General features: G+C 35.0%; 1 protein-coding gene across 2 annotated transcripts; it reads left to right on the forward strand.

Annotated features, from left to right (window-relative positions):
* Positions 1-511: 511 nt before the first annotated feature.
* Positions 512-22,064, forward strand: LOC149796518 (uncharacterized). Of its 2 annotated transcripts, XM_089960247.1 has the most exons (10): positions 512-649; positions 1,715-2,065; positions 4,965-5,264; positions 5,662-5,964; positions 8,452-8,553; positions 16,574-16,681; positions 18,146-18,619; positions 19,116-19,244; positions 19,512-19,612; positions 20,721-22,064. In XM_089960247.1, exons 1-10 carry the CDS (start codon positions 595-597, stop codon positions 20,823-20,825), a joined length of 2,028 nt encoding a protein of 675 aa, XP_089816373.1. In that variant the 5' UTR covers positions 512-594; the 3' UTR covers positions 20,826-22,064. The 2 variants fall into 2 exon arrangements, with proteins under 2 accessions (XP_089816373.1, XP_089816374.1); XM_089960248.1 differs by lacking the exon at positions 19,512-19,612.
* The last annotated feature ends 4,794 nt before the right edge of the window (positions 22,065-26,858 follow it).

The following is a 26,858-nucleotide window of genomic DNA, read 5'->3' on the forward strand; positions in this document are numbered from 1 at the left end:
ATTTATATGAATGAATAATAGCAAATATCTCATGAATCAGCAAAACGATAGATAGCATGCACTATATAGTAGAAAATTCTTTTTTGATGTCGTTGAAGAAATAAACTTGTTAAAATAAACGATCAGAAAAGCTTGACGTGAACGTTGGATGAAACTCGACGGAAACGTGAATATTACAGTATTTGCAAGCAATGGATAGCAAACCTAGTTAAATTGGCATTATGGTTGCAGATCTATAGATACATCCTAATGTAGTCGAATGAGTCAAGGGATAATAGTTACATTTGAACAAAGTCCGTATTGACAATAACTAATCCGTTTTTTCATCTCTGTTTCTATTTCGTGGAATTCGTACCACACTGGCCGGGAAATTGACTGGACAATATAATATATGAGGTTGCATTTTCATAAGTCACTATTGTACTGTGATGACTTTGATGATTCAACACACGGCATTTCTCATGTAATTCATCCTTGTTTACGCGGAAATTAAACTTACTGAGTATATTAATCATAAATAAGGCACTCTTGATAAACATAAAGAGAACTTTGAAAGAAAATGTGTTGAGGTATTTATAGTCCTTAGTAACGATAATGTGGAAATTGTGGAAATACATAGGCAGCATTCTCATAGTGGCTGTGACAACAGGTAAAATATTTGTTTAAGAATTCATATTCCGAAAATTCATAATTTCCCTTTGACTCGAGGTAATTCCAAACAGTTTATGTTAAACAATATGACCATCCTTTACTTTCTTCGCTATGAGAGTTTCTTGTATTTAACTAGTAAAATGAAACAAAATATTCATTTCGCACATGTGGTTTCATCTTCTTTTAAAATCCTCCTTATAAATCATCCGATTAAAACTTCCATTGTGTAGCAATACTGAAAATCGTCATTAACTTTATTTGAAATGATGAATACACTTAATTAGTCTTATACCATTGTACAGTTTAATTCTGTTTTTGTAGTTAGTGGTGTATTTTTAAATACTGGAACCCCAAACATTATTACTTCTTGGATAATAAATATGTGAAAATGTAGCATGATTTGTATAATTCATTTCCCACACGGACATAGCAAACTTTTCACTCAAGAGTTTTAGTATTCAATTTCGTACAAAATACTATATGATATAACCGTCTTCCTTATTTTCTTTCATCTCGAATTATATTGTATCTGTTCAAGTATATTGGTGAAGATGATACATATTTACATAAATATTGAGATAGGTCAGTACATTCGACAGTAACAAGTGAGGCAGAAAATATTTTCAACGAAGTATAACAATTATTAATAATAATTTAATTTCGATTTTGCTTCTTTTTATCGACCAAGGGTATTTTCTTTACGGTACGAACCAAACCAATAAATGAGAAGTTCGTTAAAAGGTCAAGAACGATATGAAAAACCAGTTTTCGAGATTTTGGTTGCATTGTTACTTGTATGTTATTATGAGTAAATATTACCAAGGATACTAGATACATGGATTAACCGTTAGATAAACTTAAACATATGTCAGTATTGCATGATAAGTAAACTATTGAACCATTTGCATTTATTAATAATAATAATGAAGTTAGTATTATTATTATTATTATTATTATTATTATTATTATTATTTATATTATTATTATCATTAGTATTATTAGCATTATTATTATTAGTATTATTATTATTAACTTGAATTTACAAATCTCATTTTATATGCAGCAATCGCAATGCCTACTAATGATAAAGATATTATAGACACCGTAGCCGGAGGCACATTCGTCATTAGGACATGGCCAAACAGTGCAATCACTTTATTCGTTACAATTGCAAAGGATAACAAAACCCTTATGAATGGATCCTTCCAAGGAAGCTCGAAGAATATGGTCGACAATATCAAAGACCATTTGGAACTGAAATACGATGATAAAACAAAGAAAATATCGTTATTGTTATACAATATCACCAGACGAGATGAAGGTCTATATCACATAGACGAAAGTACCTACGAAACGCCAGATGATCCATTTGAAAGAAACATTGGCAAATGGAGTTTCCAGTTAAACGTTCTTGGTAAGCACGAAAATCACTGTTACGTTACTTGATTTACAGGTCCACACTGATCTGAATAGACATATGGGTTGTTTCAAAACATGTTTGTTTCAACCAAATATTCCGAATATGGTTTTAACGCAGGTAAACAGTGTCACAGTTTTAGAGTCTTACATATAGTACAAGTCAATTGAAGGATACAATTCCCACGCTTGTTATAGCACATTTTTGTTATTTCTGTGAAAATCATTTTATCAATATAATTGACGACGAGAACACTTCTATTTTATATTCTGTTAGCCCTAGGATACAATTATACTGACACGTCGATGTTTTAATATACCTGGAGGCCTATAGTTACAGCTAGTATTGTGTTTGTAAACGAAATCATTTCACCATTGTTGTATGTGTAAATTTATGTTATTTTATTTTAAACCTATGTGGATGTAAGTAAGTTATAAAAGGAATCCCAAAGGCGTTTAATAAATTTCAACACATAATTTATTTTCTGAGAACAGAAAGTCAGATTATGAAAGGAACTTAGATTATTGAGAATTAAATCCAACCTCACCCAAAACGTTACATTACATTCATATAAGTATAGTGTTCTGACTCAATATCAGTAATGAATGTGATCACGTGTCAGTAGTTTTGTCTGAATCACAATGATATCATACAAAATGTCTTTGAATGAGTTTATTACAATTCCAAAATAGTGTTTTAGGCCTGAATGTCCATGCGCAATTTGAAATTCCGTTGTTTAATTTATATGAAATGTTCCTCTCAAATTATGTCCATACCCAATTGCACCTAAAACTAAGAATGAATAACTTTTTTTTTGAAAACTACTTTAAATCATAAGACACAATAATATGGCTGGGGTATGAGTAAACAGTACATTTCTAGATCATTATAAGTAGTAAGTACGGTAAGGTCTTTTAATTAAACTTAAGTAAACAACATGAAATCGAATCAAGGTATACATGCCGTTTACATATTGATCAGTATTTATAGCGTACTGCATTTGTATCGGAAATACGAGGTTTTACTTCAGATGCATAATGCACTTCCTTGCAGGAAAGGATCTATCCGACAAAACGAGTCCATATTTTACCCATACTATTCAGCAACCTTTAAATTATATACTCATTTTCGTATTTTACTGAAGACTTGATTATAAAAAAGTTCACTATAAGGAACACATTAATTTAATCAATGCTGTACTTCAAACAAAATACACAACCGCAGAGGCATCGATATACGAAAACGATATTCGCGCACATAACTCCGCGGAGCGAAATTTGAACTTAATTGCGCGCTCGACATCACTTTCAACAGGAACTATTGTTTTGTTCTACTTCAAATTGAAATTTAGAGTAATATGTGAATGAATTTGCATTGCAACAACTTTTCCATTTAGCCCGGAATGAATGGGTGTATCTACTTCCGTCGGTTCTATTAAAATTTTGTGATTATTGACTGAATTTATCTGTGTCAATTCCACATGAAGTACATCAGATTTGAGTAGCGATGGAGGTGTCCTGACTGATATGCATGTGTGTTTCTATTCTCTCATTAATGTTAAGAATCATAAATGTGGGGACAATATTAATTCTTTCAGTTATATTGATCAAAAAGACGCTATATAATATAAAGTTCGTTTCATTTTGAGTTCAGAAAGGAGGATGTTATTGCACTTGGAATTTGGTCGAAATTGTAGAACAATTTCGAAATATGTAATTAAGCTTTAAAACCTATTACATAGTTGATGTAATCCAGATTTGAAGAACTAAGAAAATACATTTGAAGAACTAAGAAAATACATTTAGAAAATTCTCAAGGTGTACAAATGTAAGCATTTGTTTGCTATTCTTATTACCAGCTAAAGAAGGAATGTTTATGACTGGTCATTTGCATGCTGCCTTAGATAGTTTATCTCCTACATCAAGTATGGCGTCTATCGCTATGATAAATCAGCAAACACTGTATCAACAAAGTTAACATGCAAAATTGCACAGCAGCTGATGTTTCACAATCCATTCAGCTGGCGGAAATAAGAAGTCGTCATTGTCTTCGCTTATGAACTCTGAGGCTCATATATTTCTAAGAAAACCTTCAATTGCACTTTTCCCACGAGTTTTGTACTTTCACTTATAACATAGTACGTAATGTAGCACTCAGGATCATGTTCGATGCTATTTTCATATACCCAATTGAGCATAGGTCATAGTCTGGACCATTCGATTAATGAAAATTTACGAAAATTTATCCTAAACAATTGTTTAAATGATCAGATGCGTATGTTTAATACTGCGTTTCGCACGTTTGTTGTGGACATTTCGAATATAACAATCATTCATTGTTTGAAAGCTTCAGTTGTGTCTCAACCACAAATATATCTAAAAAACTGAAACCTAAAGTCTAATACATACGTCTACATGGTTTGTTTAAAACGTAGTTCCTAATACACTAATCCTTTTTTATTCATTCGTGTCGTGCACGTGCTGCAATATCAAGGTGTCCAGTATCATATAATACCGAACAATTCTACAAATCATACGTTAATGGAGAAAAAAGGAGTATATAGTAAAGTAACAATCTGCTATCGTCGACAAAACTTATATATGCAATATGCTGTTTATAAATGCCCCTTGTAAACTACATACTCATATATATATATATATATATATATATATATATATATATATATATATATATATATATATATATATATATATATATATATATATATATATATATATATATATATATATATATATATATATATATATATATCGCAAATATTAAACATCTCTAAATATATTCTATCACCTCATATCTGTGTTTGCATGGGGAAGATGGAAAGAGGGAGAGATAGGGTGGTATTTACAGTCTCAGATACATAATTTATTTTACCCAGATCCTGATGAAATACAGACTAGCAATGTTGGGGACAACACTACCATCAAGAAATGTCAAAGGTCAGACACATTATACCCTCGTTTATACTACTATGACCAGCTTGTGGCAACCTTGAATTACTCGCAATGTAATGTAATGAATACAACACATCTTTATGGCCGGCTAAATTGTATTGAAAACAACAATACGAAGACATATAGGATTGAAATACAGAACGTCACACAGAGGGATACTGGGTTATACAAGGTGGTGTACAACGATAATAACGACACTGAGCGGTGCTTTATAAATATCACAGGTATTTGTACGGTCATGTTGGCACACAAACACACACACTACCTTAATGTTAGTGAAATGCATAGTCTCTGCGAACGAGTATATTGTTTGATGTGTGAGTTCGTTAGGTGTCATCCTCAAACAACCAAACATCATACGCAGATAACATAGCATCATGTAAAAATTAAAGTGAAGTATCCATTACAGTTATGTGACAAGCTGAATTTAATTTAGATGCAATCATTCATTATAAAGGAATGTGAGAGGTCGTTCTGGCACATCTAATAATTAAATAAAAGATATTTGAGAATCAAAACCTATAAGAGTCACTATATCAGTTTCACATATACCATATGCTAATATATATACTATAAGGTTGTTTTTTCGATTGTATACTTCTTTATATTTGTTTTTTTCAGACAATCCTATATATGCTATTGTTGGAGATAACGCGATGATAGGCTGGTACTACAATCAACAAGGAATGAACCGCACACTACGAATTATTCACCCAAACGACGGAGTAATGATGATGCTGCGACCATCCAATAATTATACAACCAAGGGTAATTTTCAGAATCGTGCGTTATACAACGGGGACATATCAAGAAGCTATATGTCATTCACTCTGTTTAATTTAACCAAATCTGACACTGGCGTTTACAGGATAGAAACCCAACATGGAAATAATATACCCGGTGAAATACGATTAATTGTAGAAGGTAAATGTGGTGTCTTATAATATAGAAATAATTATATTCTTTACTTTCACATATAATGTCGATAACCTCGGTGAAGCAAGGAATAATAAAGCAAGCTGAAACGTACACATATTTTCAGCATCATCTTGTATTATACACGCCCAATAGACAGAGTTCGTAGCCGGTTCCATGTTTCATGCAAAATGCGAAATTTCTATAAACGTGGGTCACTTTGTCATTTTTAGCCATTACATATTTGATTAATTATTGGCTTGCAGCTGAAAAGAACCCAAATTCATTTTGTCGCAACGAAATATTGTAACATGTGCTCTAAAGAAATACTAATATGAGTTTCTCATGTTGCATCTTTTGATGCGTGATAAAACAATCTTCTCCAATTATGACGTATATAACATTACCCACAAATGAACTGATCGCCCCTGCTCTTAAATCTCCAGCTTTATGCTTTATGTTATATTTTTGTGAAATGTCTTAATTAGTTTCATTAGATATGAAACTTAATACTGTCATATGCATGATAAATGCATAGCATCCATTCAAATCTTTAGCAAAGTGGTTGTATTTTTCATCTGTTATCAATAAGTTTGATGTGAAGGAATTCCATAGGTTTCTAAGGAGCATTGAGTTATCTATCACACTGTTTATGGGGATGTCTCCTGTTGAATAGTAGAGCATACCGATTTTTGAATAAAAGTCATCTAGTTTTCTTACAAGTCTAATTAAGTCGTTTAGCATCTGATCAGTATACAATCTTTTGTCTCAAAACGTCATGTCACTATTATACTTGAAGTGGATATATAAAGAGTTTTCTTTCTTCTACAAATGGGATAATAATTATTACATAATTGCAAAGGTGAGGAAATCGTAGAAAATGATAGTATCTAACTATATCTCTCTCTTGAAATGAACGCCAACAAATAATGATTCACGTTCATCTTTTTCTTACAAACAACACAACAGTATTTTAATTTTTTTTTCTTCCAAGCCGTTTTAACATAGCATGCATATTATTTTTGTTTCGACTGCACATTATGCTTGTTAATCCCATTCCCAGTTACAACGTAATGCTAATGAAAGAAAGAGATTATGAGAATTGTAATTTCCATTTACAACAATACTATTTACAATTATGTTATTCTTAAACGATAATCGTCAATAGATTCTTACGAGATAAATAATTTAGATCACGACATACATACAATTCGCAAAGATAATTCATGTAAGATACTTCCTTAACATCCAAGGCAAAAAAGATAAAATAAATAATTCTTTGACGACTGAAAGCATAATACATCTATCTATCTATCTAATTATCTATCTATCTATCTATCTATCTATCTATCTATCTATCTATCTATCTATCTATCTATCTATCTATCTATCTATCTATATACCTATCTATCTATCTATCTATCTATCTATCTATCTATCTATCTATCTATCTATCTATCATGCTAGACAGCGAGTTTCCGCTCATAGACATTTAAATGAGAACAAACATTTGCCTTTTAGTTCATCGTCATTAACGTGCGTTCTTCCGAACAAAGAAGAAACGCTATGTACAACGATAGGGTAGATTCTGCATTTCAAGCAAGACAAAGTCATTAATTGCTTGTATTTAACACGTTTATGCATCTTTCAGAATGGAACTTTCTTGCATACCTTTAAGAATTTGCTATCAATCGGGGCGTATTAGAATCATATCATGTTAAATGTAGTGCTAATTTGGTAATTACATTACAATTGATTTTTTAGCATATGCAAGTGAAATGTGTAATACCTGTATTAGAGATTAGACACCCTGTTTGCAATGTTAATAATCGTATGCTTGATTCCATTTTAAATTGCATAATGAGGTTCTTTGAACAGTATCAACCTTCATCTACCTGTTTCAAAACCTAATATCTAAGCACAAAACTCATATTAGATGTATTGATGGTATCTAAATGGGTCGGGATGCTTTTCTTGAACAATGCTAGAAACGCTCTGTAGCTCACATTTACAATATATTTCATTTTGTTTTTATTTGTCCACTTTCTATGAAAATATGAAAATGCTGAAACATGTGCATTTGCAACCATTATGGTTGCGGCGATATGATGAAATATTGGTGAGGATAGGAGGGTTCACTCTCATCTTCGAGTGATTTACTATATAGCCATACAAACGCTCATATATATATATATATATATATATATATATATATATATATATATATATATATACATATATATATATATATATATATATATATATATATATATATATATATATATACATATACATATATACATATATATATATACATATATATATATATATATATATATATATATATATATATATATATATATATATATATATATATATATATATATATATATATATATATATATATATATATATATATATATATATATATCTTTTAATTTATATTTAGGATATTTTTAAGCTATATGGCTTCGTTTTCGTAACTTTTATTTTCAGATATTATTACTACAAGCACACGGAATATAGCTACAATTTACACTGTCTCCACTGAGATTCTAGCCAATAGTTCGTATGGTCAGTCGAGGTCATTGCAACCAGGTAAGACAGTTTCTACTCCACCATTAAAGGATATATAAGAAATAAACAAGAAAATTGTTCCTCATTGTCAAAATATTATGTTGTTACATTTCACGCATCAGAGATGACCTAAATATACACCTAAATATTTAAATTGTATTCTTTGTTTTGTTACCAATCATCTTACAGGTATTAGCAAAACAAGGATACCGACTATATTTAAACTATAAACAAGTTCCACTGATATTTCACATAAAACTTAGCATGACCAAGTAGGTTTATTGATACCAAGTGTTTAGTAATTGCATATATTTGTTGTAGTTTATAAAGATAAAGTTATATACATATTTCTCGTTAGCTATGTATCATTTCTCATTTCAGACATTTATTATACATATAACAAATCTTTTTTATAAAGTTAAGCGACACTGAAGAAAGATAATCAAGGACGAAACAAGATTATACTTTAGACATTAGAAGCTTTTAAGCTCCTTCTTACAGTTCGATCTGCAACGAAATCAAACGGATACAAAACCAGTATAAACATGAAAAGGGAACAAAGCGACAAGCGAGGATATGTAAGACTAAAACACGATGAAGATCAAATTCTGTAAAAGGGGATGTCTTCGTCAATGGACAAATAAGAAACATAGATCAATAAACTCACACAATAATGAACATGTATATGAAAATATCCAACATGTAAATTTGGTCAGATACATGCACCACTATCCAGAATAAAGAAGATAATTAACCAAAGGAACGAGAAAGAGAGAGAGAGAGAGAGAGAGAATAAGAGTGAATTGCACGAGTATGTGTACTTATAAATTTCAGACAGGAAATAACCTTGGAGTTAAAAACGGAACAAATAGTCGAGCTTGCATAAGATATACTCTCATCCACTAAATGGACGAAAACGTATATTACTATACTTTTCTAATCACGTTTCAGCATATTCCATCTCCATTACATATACTTATCGCACAGCAGTTCGGTGGATATTGGTTACATTTTCGTTTTAAAGGATAAACTCAAATTTTTCATTTGTGTTTCTACAACATTGTATAAACAGTGTCTTCATCGTATAACTAGATGCAGTTATCATAATGAATGTAATTGCATAGATAATTGCATTTGGTCAAGATCGAATAAACATAAAGAAGCCAGATGCACACCATACACTGTTGGATTACTTTTCTGCAGTATAAATTCAAATACACCAGGTGTGTTCATTTGGTTTATGCGCTTGAAACCTTAGTCTCAAGTTGAGAGTGACTTTATTTTCTTTTTTCGGTATAATCATCATCGAAATCGTCCCTAGACAGCATATTAATGTTAGCCTTTTTATTATTGATGTTTACTGTATCTCCAAATAACTATTAACTGTAATCGGTAATAGGTGCCTCTTTATTTTTGCTATGCATTTGTCGCAATAAATAAGAGTAATGAGTAAGTCCCTGCTGTTTTACTCATCCTTATTTTTTATTTTTCCTTGATGAGTACTCCAGTGCCCATTCCGTCCTTCACCTTCCACTTCCTCCACTCCCGTTCTCTGGTCCGCCTTCAAACTCATGCCTCCGTTATTCTATCCGATCCCTCTATAACAACTGCTTCCTACTTCGTCACCTTTGGGTGGCACTCGGTCTAACCCGAAGTTCTCCAAACAGCACCAAAAGCTTCTCTTTAAGAAGATTTACAAGTCTGAATTCACGCACTAACGTGTTGTGAATGCCGGACATTCGAAGTACTCCTATTAGAATTCACTCCCTAATTTAATAGACCTCTATGTTGGTCAAAATCGTGGCGAGTACTGAATTGATAGTAAAATGTCCTGTATAACAAGGGTATGTTTCGGACAAACACATATACCAAGTTGTAAACGGCTTTCACTTTTCAATCATATATATATATAGTTCAGAATATACCATCCAGTATATACACTTGTATTTATCTCTCACAATCCTAAATGAATTACTATACTCACTGTAGTTGGAAACGGTCTGATACAATCGCGAACATGTGTACAATCGTCTTTCAATTATTAATGTATGCTACTAATAACGACCTCTTCGAATAATATTCAGGTACTAGCAAAAGTGGGGGATATTCTATGAAACTGCATAGAGGATTGCTGATCAGTTGAAAATTGTTACACAGTCGAATTTTAACTACAACACGTGAGCTGGTCTAACTTCACACATTTGGCGCAATTGTCTCTGTCTTACATTGTATATGTGTCAATAGCATATTGGAATTGTTTTGCAGAATCTTTGTGGACATTCGCAAAGACAGCTTGTCTTCCAGAATAACGACCTTTGATATGGCAGAAAGATGCGAAAATAGGTTTTTAACACATCTGTTGTGCAGAACATATTTCTCTACAAATAACTAAATTGATTCAGTTTCAGTAAATACTAATAATTATTCAATAGAAAAGCTGAAGTCTCTTTTGTACTGTTGCTACTACTACTAATACTAATTACTACCATTACCAATAATAATAAGACAAAGGAGAGTAACGTTCACCTATCACATCCCTTTGGTACCTCCATGTGTAGCCAGCTTTTAGGTTTGTTGCTGTACAGCGAGGAATAAGTCGCCCAGCATGTCCTAGCATGGCCCTATAAGTCCAGGCGCATGGAATTCATGCCGGATCGGTTCAATTCAACTCTTAATACTGACGTATCATTACCAGTCGTGCAGCTGTCAACGGCCCCTACATTGCAAACTATCCAGCCGACACCTGTAGTACAGCCGTCACAGCGTGGGGACTCTCTCTTAGAAATAGAGGATCTAAATGACAAACCCGTCTATCTAACCACGCTCTATGCACCTTATCATTATTATAGCAGCGATTTGAATTAGAAATCGTACATTTCAGCTAGGTCTTTGGTTCGTCTGGCACCGATGATTGCCGGAATACATTATATATTACCTGCATCCGGGCCGACCACACGTTTCGTTCACACTGGTTCATTGGATTTAATGCAGATTAAAATCCAACCGTCGACGTCCATCCAGCCGTTCCAACAAAGGTACATTTTTGTCGAATCGGTCCAGCCAACTATGTTGTACGTGAATCTTAGTAACCGATTCAAACGTCCTTCCATCATTACCATCATCGACGTGCCCATTCTTTGACAAGAATTTCAGTGAGAAATCAGTCTGTCCAGCTATGACTTTGGAGCGGCCACTACCAATGATAACCGGATCGTCTTCTATACTGCCATCTATACTGTACAGGCCGACCATTTGCCGGGAAAAAAGTACTTGTCCACAAGGGATAGCGAGCTACATTTTCATAGGGATGGAATTGAATCTTCACACCACCTGGTAAGTCTTCTCTTGCAAGTATACCCAGTTGGGCATCTGCGCACAGTGAGTGCTACGGAACTCCTTCATATCCACTATCCTTCACGTCCCACACAGATCAAACCATTTAATGGGCTGAAGTTTAGCTTTCAAGCGTCCGTTGACGACATTTTTAGAGTGTTGGCTACTTCAAAATGCCCTCCACCCTTACCGATGCTCTGAAGAATCAATATATCTAGATGAGGAGGAGGGCCAGAACAGGTGCCTTTAGAATTGATCTACCGAGACTGGAAAAGAATCGGTATATGGTACCTCTTTATTTTTGCTATGCATACGTCGCAAGAAATAGCTGTTCATATGTACGTTTGTCTCTTTTATAGGACATAGATATCTGTTCCATTCCGGTCAGTGGTGGTTCAGGATAGTGCAGACACCGGAAATAGCAATACTTTTGAGGCGACGGCCATGATTGCTAGGGTCAATGACCAGGACTGCTCACAATAGCATGGCCATTACTTTACCGGGTTCGACCCTTGACGTGATGTGTGCAATCCACTCTCTCCAACCTTATCATTCCCTATCCTTATTAGGTGCTGGTTTCTGGTGTTCAAGTCACCAGAATCGCTGAACTCGTCGAGTCTGTTTCCATGATGACATGGATTTATGCGAGAAAGATTTGCAATTCCTCGGTTCATTCAATTTGACGGCGGACTTGATCCGTTCGGCAGCCATTTTACGCGCCCTTACAGTTCTCATTGCTGACACAGTGACTCAAATTTTCAAGTCCAATCAATTAAGCCATTCTGATCACGCACGAGATCCGATTATTCTTGCGTCAGATTAACTAAGCATATCAGTGCCCTGAGCCTCCACAAAATGAAGCTGTCATCTAGGCATTTTAATGCTGGGGAGACCGACTGTCGGGCAAAAACGGTTATCAGTTTGTCCGAGATCTAGGTTGTGGTGCATTGTTGTATTAATATAGGTGGCACCGACTCATCCGACTTGTCTGTCCTGATTTGGTAGTTTTTAAGTTGGTACTACAATCTCATATGAGCGTATAAATCAGACACATTCAGCCTTGGTCGATACTCTGTCTAGGAGAGGCCAAGTCTTTCACACAGAATGGTGACTCAACCCATCGGTCTTCACATGGTTTTGCGCTTTTTTGGAGACGCCCGATGATCGACCATTTTCCCATGAGGTGGAATCTTAAGTTACCCACTGTTGTCTCTCCAGTTCCATCCTTAAAAACCTGGGCCTGTGCGCGTGCTGTCATTCGTTTGGATTGGTTGTGCACCATCGCCTATCCTGCCACAGTCCTGACACCAAAAAATAATTCTGACGTTACGGGGTCATAATAAAAGATGATTTTGGTGAATCTACTCAGGTGTGACAAGTCTCGGGTAACTGATCTACTCGATCTATGCAAAATAAATTTACTTGGGAAGATACAGCATAGCGGAATCTCCTTACGCAATCACGGTCGAGGGTGCTTTTCTCTCTTTATGACAGCCTTACGATACAAACAATTTAAACGTTCAATTGTGTAGATAATATCGATAGCGAGAAGTTCTTCTCTCTAGAGGATTAAAATGGAAAGTGGCACGAGTTTAGGTAGTGACACCAGATTTGTTACATCGTCACTTTGAGTGCTTCAAACCCTCAACTGACCGGCGTTTTTCTCTGGCTCTTTGAGGAGAAACAGTTGGCTCCATCACTGTAAAAAGATACCTCTGTTTGATATTGGACACTTTCCGACATCATAGTAGATATGACATTGAACAAGATAATGACCATTCAGATGTTTTAGCGAGTTTTGATCTCATTCGAGCAAAACACCTAACCCTGTTTCCCAAATAGAGTCTGTCCGGGGTTTTGACAAGGATCAACTCATATATGTTCGAACCTTTAGCCCCCACTTCGCTTAAGCTTCTATCATGCAAGACAAGTTTCCTGACCGTTATGGCTTCCGCATGTAGTATAAACAGTCTATATACCCTTTCAGTAGACCCGAACTATCTTCAGTTCAGATGGCATGGTTCGGTGGTCCTCCTACACAACCAGGCATTGTAGCAAAACAAAACCGGTTAATGAACGTAATATTTCGATTAGAGTTATTGTATAAGCTGTTGTTTTAATTTAGAGATTTATATTTAGATATAAACTTTGAATCTGGTAGGAAAGGTGGAAGCAGCACAAATTGCCACCATACCAACTAGATCAACCAATGCGGCTTGTTTCCTTTATTGGATTCGCCAGTGAAACTTTTGTAGGTAATTCGGTTTTAGCTTTATCTTCTAAACCGTAGATAAGAGTCTCTGGTCAAGGGATCCCATGCTGTGTTGCTTGTGTAATTAGGAGAATGGGTTATCTTTCACATCGGGAATATAGCCAGTCTTCCCCATAAGGATACCCGAGGTGAAAGATACCAGGGATCTTATTCGAAGGAGAAAGCAAATTTTTAAGTAAATAATGTTTCTCTGAAAATAATTACGTAATTACAATACTTAAAACCCGCACCATCCCTACATCCATGCAAGCATCCTTCTCTTAGCATCTCGATCAGCTAAAAACTAGCGACACCTAGTGGTATCAAGTGGATTTAATGGGCAAGAGTTACTGCCCTTCGTCTATTTAAAGTATAAACCAGTACCTAAGAAATGTTCGATATTTAACCACTTTCATTGGCATTTGACAGAATATCTTAGATACAAATTATGTGATAAAACAAAATCTTGCCTTTACCCAGCCAGGCAATTAAATATTTATGTGATGCCATTTTGTACTTCAACACAAGCTTTGCAGTTTGTTATATCTCTTTAATGTCGATAATATAATACTGATATTAGAATATTGCTAATATTTTCACTTACTAATTTGTGAACAATAATAATAATAATAATAATAATAATAATAATAATAATAATAATAATAATAATAATAATAATGTGAATAATAACAACAACAATAATAATACTGATTAAGGGTAATCATAACAAATAGATTATTATTATCAGTAGCATTATTATTGTTATTATTATCATTATTAATATATATAATTTGTACAGTGTATAATTCAAACGAAATCAAACTCAGACGTATTTAGAATCGAAAATGATATCGTGGATACTTTGACAAACAATTTAACTGTTGTAAAGTCATCCAAGGTGTTAAGACATATTTGGAAACCGATACCTAGAAATAATGTTTTTTTAAATTCCCAACTGCCTTTGATAGCGATATTAGTAAAAATGTGTATGATAATTATGAGACTTAGCATCAAAATGTGATTTGTTCTGAGCACAATATCAGTTTCTACTACTATAGTAAATGAATACCTATCTGAGGTGCGGTCGGGTAATCAACTATCAATAGCACTCATTGTAGGATCATTATAATATTAGAGCCAGTGCTTTTTGGGCACACGTTTTATCTTCATATACAATGCATAATTGCTTTACTTCATACTATCTGGTCCTTGAGACATTCATATAGCAATTATGACTGCATGTATCTGTGATGGAATACATATGTAAAAACAGTGTGACCATTTAACACCGAAACCACATTGAATCGAAGTATAACTGAAACTGACATATTTGTTATGGATCCGAATTTTCTGTTGTGATTCCGATTGTGTGTAGCTTAATGAAAGATATTATAAAAGAAACCTTTTCTATTCTACTGTTTTTCTTTTGTTATTTGATTTTTTTTTGTTCTTCTCATTCAGTTTATGAACAACGAGTTTACTGCTTTATCTAAAGTTTCCGTTCTTGTCTAGAGTTTACTGTATATTCTATCATATTATTATTCGCATATTCATAGTAATGTTGAAAAACATTTTATGTAATGACTATTTTATAATATCAACAAGACTTGCAACTGTAGAATCGGAAACAAAATGCAGAGTTGACTTTTGAAGGCAATTGAATGATACGTCATTGTTCAGTGGATCAGTTTGTGTCTATCTTTTTGTCATTTACTATATTTATTCGCACTGGATAATACATAAGTCAATCAACCTGGGCGCTATCCTAATCAAATGATTGAGTATGTAAATGAGCTATCGCACCATCCACATTTAGCATCGCGTAAATTTAACAATGTACAAATTGATATCAAAGCAGGACTGTGTGATACTTCACCTTTGGTACTGAAGTTTATTAACATTTGTGTTATGTAAAGGACCTTGGCCCAGCTTAAGCTAGGTTAAAAATGTTAGGATTATGGCAAAGTTGATTATTCAGAATATGCTGTTCGTGGCAGTCACTTAACAGAATAAGGTATTTGTAAATGCCATACAAATTTCACAAAATATGTAATCCGGTACAGTTTTATATATTATTTTATCGAGATGTTTAAAGTATCTCATTGTTCCCTAAGCTAAGGTATACATGTATATATATATATATATATATATATATATATATATATATATATATATATATATATATATATATATATATATATATATATATATATATATATATATATATATATATATATTTATCTATATATATGTATATATATATCTATATATCTATATATATATCTATATATCTATATATATATCTATATATCTATATCTATCTATCTATCTATATATATATCTATATCTATATCTATCTATCTATCTATCTATCTATATATGTATATATATATATATATATATATATATATATATATATATATATATATATATATATATATATATATATATATATAGTACCTACCTACGTCATACCTGTCGTCACCGGAGTGGGAGCCTTGATTACAATGCTGATTGGATGTCTGATGTGGAATCAACGCAAAAATGGCATTCGTAAGGATGCAGGTATTATGACTATTATATGTTACTATATGTGTCCACAATTGACATACGTTGTACATCGTTAATATCTGGATGATCTCAATAATGAGGATTATTCCTAATAAATCTGTACCTATCAATATTTCTTTCTTTTCCCCATTACTTTCCCTTACAGTTATAATTGCTATATTTTTCTTATACTTTCACTGTCCGTCATATTTATACTTTTTGCACACAATTCATCTAAGCACATGCCCTCAATATTTTTGTAATACAACATTTTTAACAGTTTAACAGAGCTTTTGTAAAAGTTTGCTTAAGCAAGGTTTATTGTGTATCATTTCTATATTAATAGATAATGGAATGTGTCCGTAGTCTAAAGATTTACAATACAAGTTATAATCTATATATTTTTTATTAATTGTTTGTATATCTAGGTTGAAATCTAACGCCAAAGGTATTTGTTTAGATGCAACAAGTCTCTCATATTTATATTAGGAATTAGGCATTAACATATAGCCATCAACTTAAAGACATTAGATTATGATGCATGCATAAAATATATCCATTTTAGTTAGATAACTGAAAATTTGAGACCATGTCATCTGTACGTAATCGTCCTATTGATTTATGTTTGCTTTGTCATTCTAAAAACTGAAGAGGCTGAACTAAAAGACATATTATGTGTTGTGAATTTAATGTTGCTATTTACTTATATTTAAATATAGATCTAATTGTCCGCATAATCATCATAGTTTGTCATTCCTATCTTATCATTTGTGCAAAATATATCATTATATATTTATATGCGAAATATAAGATATCCATTCATACCATTCCATTTTTGTGCGTAACAACATAAGTTAACTGATGCAGCAACAAACATTATCACTTTGCTAGAGAGATCAGATCAATATAAACTGCATTACATTTCAGACATGGAAATTAATATTTTGAGGAGGAAAGTTGACTCGGCCCTAGTCGTTACTTTCACTAACTGCCTTGTTAACAATGCTAAACCCTTTATGATGCAAGTCAATTACACTTGTTTTGTGGTTAGACTCTGATCAGATAGTTTACAAAATGTCCAAAACGTAATTTACTGCGACAGAGTCGGTCTTCCCAATTATACCGGTCTCTGATATTCATGTCAGCAGTAAACGGTGTTGTTTTGCGTTCAAGAGTTATTTTAATTTTAAACGATTTGATACTGCCGGAAGTGGTTTATCAAAAAAAGAACATTTTATTTTGATCAGTAAAGGCATATTCTCTACATAATTAATAAAAAAAAAATTTCACTCGTGTGTACATGTCCAGTGAAAATCTGATACAAACATAAAATATGTTTCTTCTAGACTGCCGAACAATGCACGACAAGCTGATTGGTCCAAGTATTATAGTGATGAGTACAACGAGACATCTACAGTGCAAGTAAAGCTTTAACACTATTTATTCATGACATTAAAGTTTGTTTATCGTTTTTTATAGTACAGCGTAACACCGTCGAGCAATTTGAAACTGCTTTATTTGAGATGCCTTCCTCAATAAGGAAACCTCTACTGGTGACTCCAACACAGGAACGAATGACACTTCCTTCAATTCCTCACTTCAATGCAATTCACAGTGCCATACGTGGTCCTCAAAGTACAGCCTTATCATCGACGTCGGCCTCTGTCGATACTGCATGCAACAGCATATATTCCTTGATACAACCAAAAGATGACACACGAAAACACGGACATATCGCAAACTACCATGAAATAAGTGAAAGGTCTAATGAGGAAGAAGCAGTCGGATATGCCGAAGATATTGATTATGACATGTTGGATTCGTGTCCATCCATTTGTACCTTGGCGTCTGCGAAAGGAGCCGTGGAACATACTTACAATTGCATCGCGGATGGATACGCACAACGACTAGCTTTGTATACAAAAGTTAATAAGGAGCCAAAACCGTCATCAGGTAATACTAATGTATGTGTTTTATTCTTTGCCACTATTGTTAATGGTAGAGGACGTCAGCAGAGAATGTAACATTTGTCTATATCCATGACGTTTAGAACATGCAAAATCCCCGAACATGAAACATAGACAGTGTATTGTTTATTGGTACCAACATTGTAGGTACATTGACCACGAATATATTCAAACGATTGTAAACCTTCTTGGAAATTTCGATTTCATTGGAGAAATTTGAAACAATAAAACATATATTTCTTTTTGTGTTTCGATAGTTTGCTAAGACCAAATTTAAACATTTTGTGTTATTTCAGATTTTAGATTTCATACAACGAAATGGTAATTGTCTATTGCACTACTGTTTTGATTATTGTCGTCATCGTTGAAGTCATATAATTACCAATTAACTATAACATGCATGAACATGTATTAATTCACTATTTTATGAACACGTTTACGCTTTAACTTATTTACTTCCATATTTACTTTTGCCGACACAGGAGCCATTGTGTGCGAACATGAATATTATGAGTTGGACAACGTTTCACGTAGCATAGACCCAACAAAATCCGTCAATGCTGATGACACATCTGCTGAATCGGCCGCGAATCGGACCCATTTGAATCTCGGTAGATATGAATATTAATAGTAATGGCGAAACTAACAGAGGATGATTTTCATATTTTACTGCACTGTTCAATGCGTTTAAGAAACTAGAATCAACTATTTTAAATGCCTTGACCCATACATTATTGATATATTTACAGTTAAAAATATTGCATATGGTAATCAGTAGGAATGCATGACCTTAACGCTCTTCATTAATCATTTTCTTTGACTGAACTATTTTCGACCAAGAGAGTCTGTCCAATTCCTGTTTTAAATTTTCTTAATAGGGACATTAAGCCCGAGGAATGGGTTTCTCCATGGAAATAAAGATGTTAAATGTGAAACAAAGAAAACTGTCATTAACGTTAGATCTGTAGAATGCGTCAAGGTAAGAGCATGTGTCATTATTTAAAAGCCTAAAATACTTACAGTGAGAAACTGCAAACGTGTTTGAGGAATTTGGTATATATCGTTATGATTTATTCATGTCTATCAAGGATGTTACTGAGATACCTGTATAAAACTAGTTTCTTACATAATAATAAAAAAGACGTTTCCAAGCCTTTTAGTGACAATTCCACCGAGATAATGCTTTGATTCCACGGTGGTAACTATTGTAATTAGGCTAAATTTCGACTGAGCGAACACGATAAGCAATATTTCTAAATAATGTAGTATGACGCATGGGAAACAAACTTCGTTGTGTACTGAAGACCACCAAAATATAAATAATTTGTTTGAAAGCACTTCGCAATTCATGTTTTCTTTGCCTAGCGAAATTACATCTATCATTACTGGTAACTATAGCAACAGAAACGTGTCGCAATATCAAAGTACAAGTATTTGACGATATTAATATTTACTTTATTTCATTTAATTTTTCACTTTGATCTTTAATATATATTTTGGAAAACTACAACATAATGTTTTGGCATTATCCATTTCGTCCGTTTCATGTTAAATGCACTATTTTGGTCTGCAGTTAAATTCTGTAATCAAGTTTGTTTCCAGTGCATAATTAGTCAATTACATATCCAACAAGAAACTGGTGGTCATTTAAATATTCTCTGACAATAAGCGGCTATCAACTTGCCTGCGGAAAACAACTTTTAATTGGTTGAACAATTATTAATATTTGTATTTAAAACTGAAGTTTATCAAACTCAGAGATCAGAACTGTGGTGTGACTATTTTACAGATATATTTCTTGCCTGATCCATAACGCCCAATATATGCATTTGAAGTATTATGCACATATTTGCCCAGTGATATTTCCTGTTGTTGAGGTCTCGGCTGCAACCACTACTTATGCTCTTTAAGACGTCTATATCATGCTTTATGTGATTAGAACAATGGTTAATAAGTAAAAAGCGCAAATAATTTCTTTCAATGTTCATGAAAAACTAGGTTGCAGTCAAATATTGCTTTACTGTTATGATGCGTCCCGTATTCATTTAAACCCAAGGAGACAAGTGTAGTTTAATACAATTTTCCAGGTGTACGAGGATGGAGAAGCCATTGCGATGAAAGGCAAGGAACTGACGGAACAACAGTTGTCCCCTGGTGTCGATAATAACGATTACGCTGACATTGATTTATAATCACTGCAAGCATTTTTATTAATTGAAACATACTTCAGAAAGTTGTTACAGCACTGTTCGTTGTGGCTGTCCTATTGTATATTTGCAAAGAACATGTATCATCTAAAACGATGCCTATGGACAAATATAAGGGACACTTCATCCAAGAAAAATTAGCAAGGACAAAAGCTGCGTTGAGGAAAACCTAGAAAACTTCTGATGGAAGTTTGGATTATATGCTTATTTTCTTTTGATGTTTTTCTTTTACAATGTGATGATGTGAATAGAGTATGCAAAATTGAGTAACTATTTAGTACTGATATTGGAAAACCTGTGAACTTTTTCGTTACTAGAATTGTACACCAGGAGCCAATGGATGAGCATAATCTTTTATCTTTTTTCACTCCCTAATATCACTGATTCTCTTGTTCTCAAAATATATAGAGTTCAACCTATGTTTACGCTATTTAAGCATATTAGTCCAGAACCTTCTCCAAACATTGTATTTGTTGATCACAACCTCCTTACTTTCATTAACGAACAAAAAACAAAATAATCAGAGATCGCACATTTGGAGTCTGATACAATATTGAAATTGGGAACATACAGTAACAGTTTATATATATATATATATATATATATATATATATATATATATATATATATATATATATATATATATATATATATATATATATATATATATATATATATTGTGTTAGCGTTTTGTCCGTGAATGTAGATTGTAACGGGCATTTTTAATACAATTATTCCATATATAATTTTAGTTCATGATTGTTGGTTTAACTTTTAGATAACATTGATAAACGTATGCACATAGCCAGTGGACTTTAGTAGCTTCGAGAACGATACTTTGCTTACGCATATGATAGGATAATGACCCACATCGTGGTGATTTTAATGTCTAATTTTTATGTAAGGCAGGTGATCATCAAAACTAGCCATCTGATCATTCGTTGTGGAATCAGTTCATGATAATTTTAGTGTAATTAGTTATTTAAAATAAACATTGGAAGGAAAATCTGCTTACAGACATTTTAGTCAAAATCAATATATTGTGAATTTATTCAAGGATATTGTGTATATCTGATATTATTTTGATATATCACACATCTTGACACATCACTTTATTCAAGGTTATTGGTACAACCGCATCTTCATTACCTGATATGATTAGAAACTTTCTATACTTTTGGATTTTTTCTATTACTTTTATAATAAATTTGATTGAATTCATAATACTTTGTTTCGAATTTTAGAAAACGTGTTCGCTTTGCTTTTTCTGTTACTTAGTTTAATGTCATAGAGTCGTAATAGCGTAGAATGTTGCATTTATTTGTTGGTTAATGAAAACAGAACAAAGTAAAATATGCTGGTTTATGGATCATACAGACGCGTTTTGGTTACTTCATCTACAGTTTATGCAGCTTAGTAATAAGCACCAAGCAGCTGATCAAGCCATCATGAGATTTATTAAACTAAGATGGGTTATTTTGATAATTACATAATTGTACTAAAATGGAATAGTATTCATTCCATTTCCATCAAAAGAAGATTATTGATTGTAGTCTGAGGTTACCTTCATACTCTAACATAGAATAAATTATTCTTCCCCCTGTTGTTTTTGTGACTGAAGTATATACATATGAGCCAGATAACATGCTGAAAGCCACATACGTGACACTGTTCCTCACAGCGACCCTGTTCCTGTTCCTCACAGCTGATTGTCTTTCAAAATAGATCGCTGACTGAAGACTGTTTAGACGTAAGGGTCGAAGAATACGTGTTAAATGTTTTTTGCGCAGTAATACAAAAACTATGTTGGCATGAAAGACCTGACAATTATACGAAAATATTTCTTTGTGGCGGTGGCTTTCTATGGTCAATATAGTATACGCATGTAGTACATAATGTCTAAATGGAAATAATTGGTTTCAAAACTTAAAAAGTGTGGGCCAGGTCGCGTTTTACCACCAAAATATATCGGTGTAAAAGTGATGATATATTTCCCTTGCAAGGGGTATGAGAAATGTCCAGTTATCATTTTGGAGCATTGTGGAATCTGTTAATTTTCTTTATTCACTGTTTGATTAAGAAAAGCTGTCTCTGTGGACAATGTACAGAAGTACAGAGATCTTGCCTAGTATGGAAGGAAGATATTAATGGATCTGCAATTAAGATGTGGCAGGCAGCCTTGTACGATTTATTATCCATACTATCATGACCACAAAGCGATCGCTATTTAATTAATGAGATACATGACTGATTTATAGAGGACGTTCTTTGAAAGGACGTTGTGAGAGTGTTGTTGTATCCCCAACCAAAAACAATCTGTCGTATTTCAGAGAATGTGTGAATGCCCTAAGAAAGCTCTTTTCACTAGAAACTGTTTTAGAATGAGCCAAAATTAAGATGAACCAGAGTCCAACCCAAGAGGCTTATATTGCGAATTGTGCACTAGGTTAACCACTTACACCATTGCACCATTAATTAAGCAATACCGAGTATTTAAAAAGTAAGCAAATTCGCTTTCTCTCGGACATTCAATATTTTTGTGGTATGTACTACATAAAATCTAGTTATCATAAATCAGTCTATTAATTAGCGTTAAATCAAGTTAGTGAACTAGCTACAATGCTTCAAATATTGCTGAAATTCTGTATTTTACCCAGTCACTATTGTTACTGAATCTCTAATGATCTTTCCTAAATTTACACGTAATATTTAAATTTACCATTTTCTAGATGAAATTGTAAATCAATATGACATACTACATTCTTTCCATATCATCTGAAATAATTGAATCCTTTTCCTGCTCTCTAAAACTGCACGTATAAATTCAAGATGGAATCCTGTGTTAATGTTGCTGAGCTGGCAACCATTATGGTATGGCACATGCTAAATACATAGATAAGGCTGATTGACGCCAAGGTAATCACTTCTAGCTACAATTTCAAATAACGGATGGCTCCGCAGATTAAATGTGATTCACGTTTGATTCAGAAAACTCGAGCATGTTCGAAGAATTAGGAGTCTTGTAAGCTCATTTGTTTAGTAAATTCTATGATTCACATGAAATACTTACCAGATTATATTAACGATAGGAGTATAAGCCCTACTACCTCTCTAATCCAGCCCTCCTAAAGAAGAAAATTCGTTTTCCATCTATAATTTATATATACAAAGGTTAATAATTCTGGCCCATTTTCTACCCTTGTCTCTTACAAGTGATGCTAGTTGACAACTGATATGAACGTTGTATAAGGGGATGCTCACATTGCAGGGAGGTTTTAACTGTATTAAGCAATGCGATCAGGTAAGTATTCTCGGAGAAACGTAAACTGCTAAAATGTTTGATTTTCTCCTTTGAATACATCCCCGATCACATTAACGATAGGAGTTTAGGCATCCGCCTTACACCCTAAGTAACCTTTGAGGGAAGAATATTCGGTTCCCGATATGAAGGCTAAACGTATCCCCTAATAGCGAGCAGCACAACTGGAGGCGAGGTGGATTATCTCTGGAAGGAGGAAATAATGAGATCTTCTTACGACCTAACATTTACCGGCGAAACCAACGAACGATTCACAATTTAACTGGAAGAAAGAGGCATCCTCGAGCGAAACGAATTCGCTCCTTTCGCTTCCGATACAGTCTCAGCGCAGTTAGTAGGTTCTGCTTGATAGCCTCTTGTAATGTGTCAATACGGGACAGAAGACGTATGATGACTTTTTGATTTCACACCGACTTCAACGATGTTGCATCTTAAGGACCGTAGAGACATGCGATTGAATCTAAAGGTTATCTGTGTCAACAGAGAGGGCATGTAAATCTCTAAATGTGCTTGTCGAAGCTAGCGTTGTCAGAAAACATTTCGTATGAAAGCAGCTTCAGCGAGGTACCGACTAAGGGCACGAACTTAAGTCAGAAGCTAGGCACAATTCTACTTATGAAACAACATGATTAAAGCCTTATATGTAGAGAGGCATCTGCTGCTCGCGACACTTCTCCTGCAGCTGGCGTAGGGAGCAGATCATGTCTACAGTTGATCTGCCGGCTCGAAATCCACACTGAGACTCTGGTAGACGCGGGATGCTAGGTTCTGCAAGCGCGCAAAGGCAACACGGGCGAAAGTCTTTACGATGATGCTGAAGAGGGAGATGCCTCGGTAGTTGTCGCAGTCGCTACGCTCTCCTTTGTTCTTGCACAAAGTGACGATGTTGGCGTCACGCATGTCCTGTGAGATGTATCCCTATTCCCAGCAGAGACAGAGTAGTATTTGTATGGGCAGGAGCAGTGCTGGTTTTCCGCTCTTGAGGACTTAAGGCGGAATGCCGTCGCTTCCAGGAGCCTTCCCACAGGCTAGACAATCCATGGCTTTTCTCAGCTCTTCCAGGGTGGGCGGTGTGTCTAGATCCTCCATGACAGGTAGGTCTGGGATGGCATCCAGGGCGGCGTCACTGACGTTGTTCTGTGTTGCATTCAGTTCGAGATAGTGCTGAACCCATCGCTGCAGTATTTTCCCCTGGTCTGTGATGACTTGGACTTGAGGGGGCGGTCGTGGAGTTGGGGGGGGGGGCTGTCGCCTTCTTGATACTCTCATACATTCCTCTTGCATCCCCTGTGTCGGCAGCTGTCTGTATTCTGGTGCAAAGGTGCAGCCAGTAGGTGTTGACACAGCTGCAGGCGGTCTTCTGGGCGTTGCACATGGCAGTCATGAGGGCTTGTAGTGTTCTGGGGCTAGGTGCATCCTTGTATGCCAGGAGGGCTTTCCTCTTTGCCTCAGTCACGGGCTCCATCTCCTCCCAGTTGGCCTCATACCAGTCAACATTTTTTTCGCTCCCTCTTCCCGTAAGCAGTGATGGCTGAATTGTACATAGAGTTACAGAGATGGGACCACGTGGAGTCGATGGTGTCATCAGGTGTCACTTTGATGAGAGCTTCCTGCAGTTTGCTTATGAACTGCTGTGTTTTCTCTGGGTCGCTAGCACAGCAGGTCTTGATGCATGGGCGACCCTTCTTCTTGGCGTGGTGCAGCTTTTTGGGTAATATTCGTACGTTGCTGACCACGTGGGAATGGTCCGAGTCGAAGTCTACACCGTGGTAGCTGCGAGTGAGGAGGAGACTGGCCAGTTCCGCACTCTTGATGATGACGAGGTCTAGCTGGTGCCAGTTGCGTGAACGTGAGTGTCTCCATGACACATGGTGGATCTCCTTGCATTTGAAGAATGTGTTGGTCACACATAGGCTCTGGGAGCAGCATATCTTCAGCAGTCGCTGACGATTCTCGTTGATCTTGCCCCTTCCGTAAAAGCCGAGACAGGTGGTTCAGGCCGCATGGTCAGGTCCAACTCTAGCATTAAAGTTTCCTAGTAAGTTGAGGCCTTCGTTGTTGGGGATACTGCATATTGTCTGATCCAGAGCCTCATAGAACTTGTCTTTTTCCTCGTGGGTGGAGCAGAGGGTTGGGGCATACACTCTGAAGATGTTAACCGGGCCTAAGCATATTGACAGCTGGAGGGCAAGGATTCTCTCAGTACCTGCTGACGGAGGTTCAATGACTAGCGTGTTCTTTACGGCAAAGTCTACAACGTGTTGCCCTGGTGCATCCGAGTACTTTCCTCTGCCAAAAGAACCTGGCTTCCATCTAGGTGCCGCTCTCAGGCAGTCGGGTGTCCTGAAGGCAGGCGATGTCGATATTCAGTCGAGAGAGTTCTCTGTCAATGACGGCAGTCTTCTGTGCATCGTCTATCTGCTGTAGGTTAGCGGTAAGTCCAGGACACATGGTCCTAATATTTCAGGTTGCGAAACGAAGACCTGGAGCCTTCTTAGTTCTTCTTTGAGTCTTACCTGGTGAGGAGTTTGTGGACCACTTATCGAGATGGTTCTCTAAGCTCCACGCACCCAGTGAACCAGGCAGGCCATAGCGGGCAGCACCTTACTGATTTGGGGCTGCCTAGCTTGAGGCAGGCGGTAGATGCCCAGTGAGACATGGTGATCTCTCCCACCGTCAGAAGTAACCCCTGGCCCCAA

The sequence above is a fragment of the Sinohyriopsis cumingii genome, chromosome 6 (genome assembly GCF_028554795.1).
Source record: "Sinohyriopsis cumingii isolate HCF-2022 chromosome 6, ASM2855479v2, whole genome shotgun sequence".
NCBI lineage: Eukaryota > Metazoa > Mollusca > Bivalvia > Unionida > Unionidae > Sinohyriopsis > Sinohyriopsis cumingii.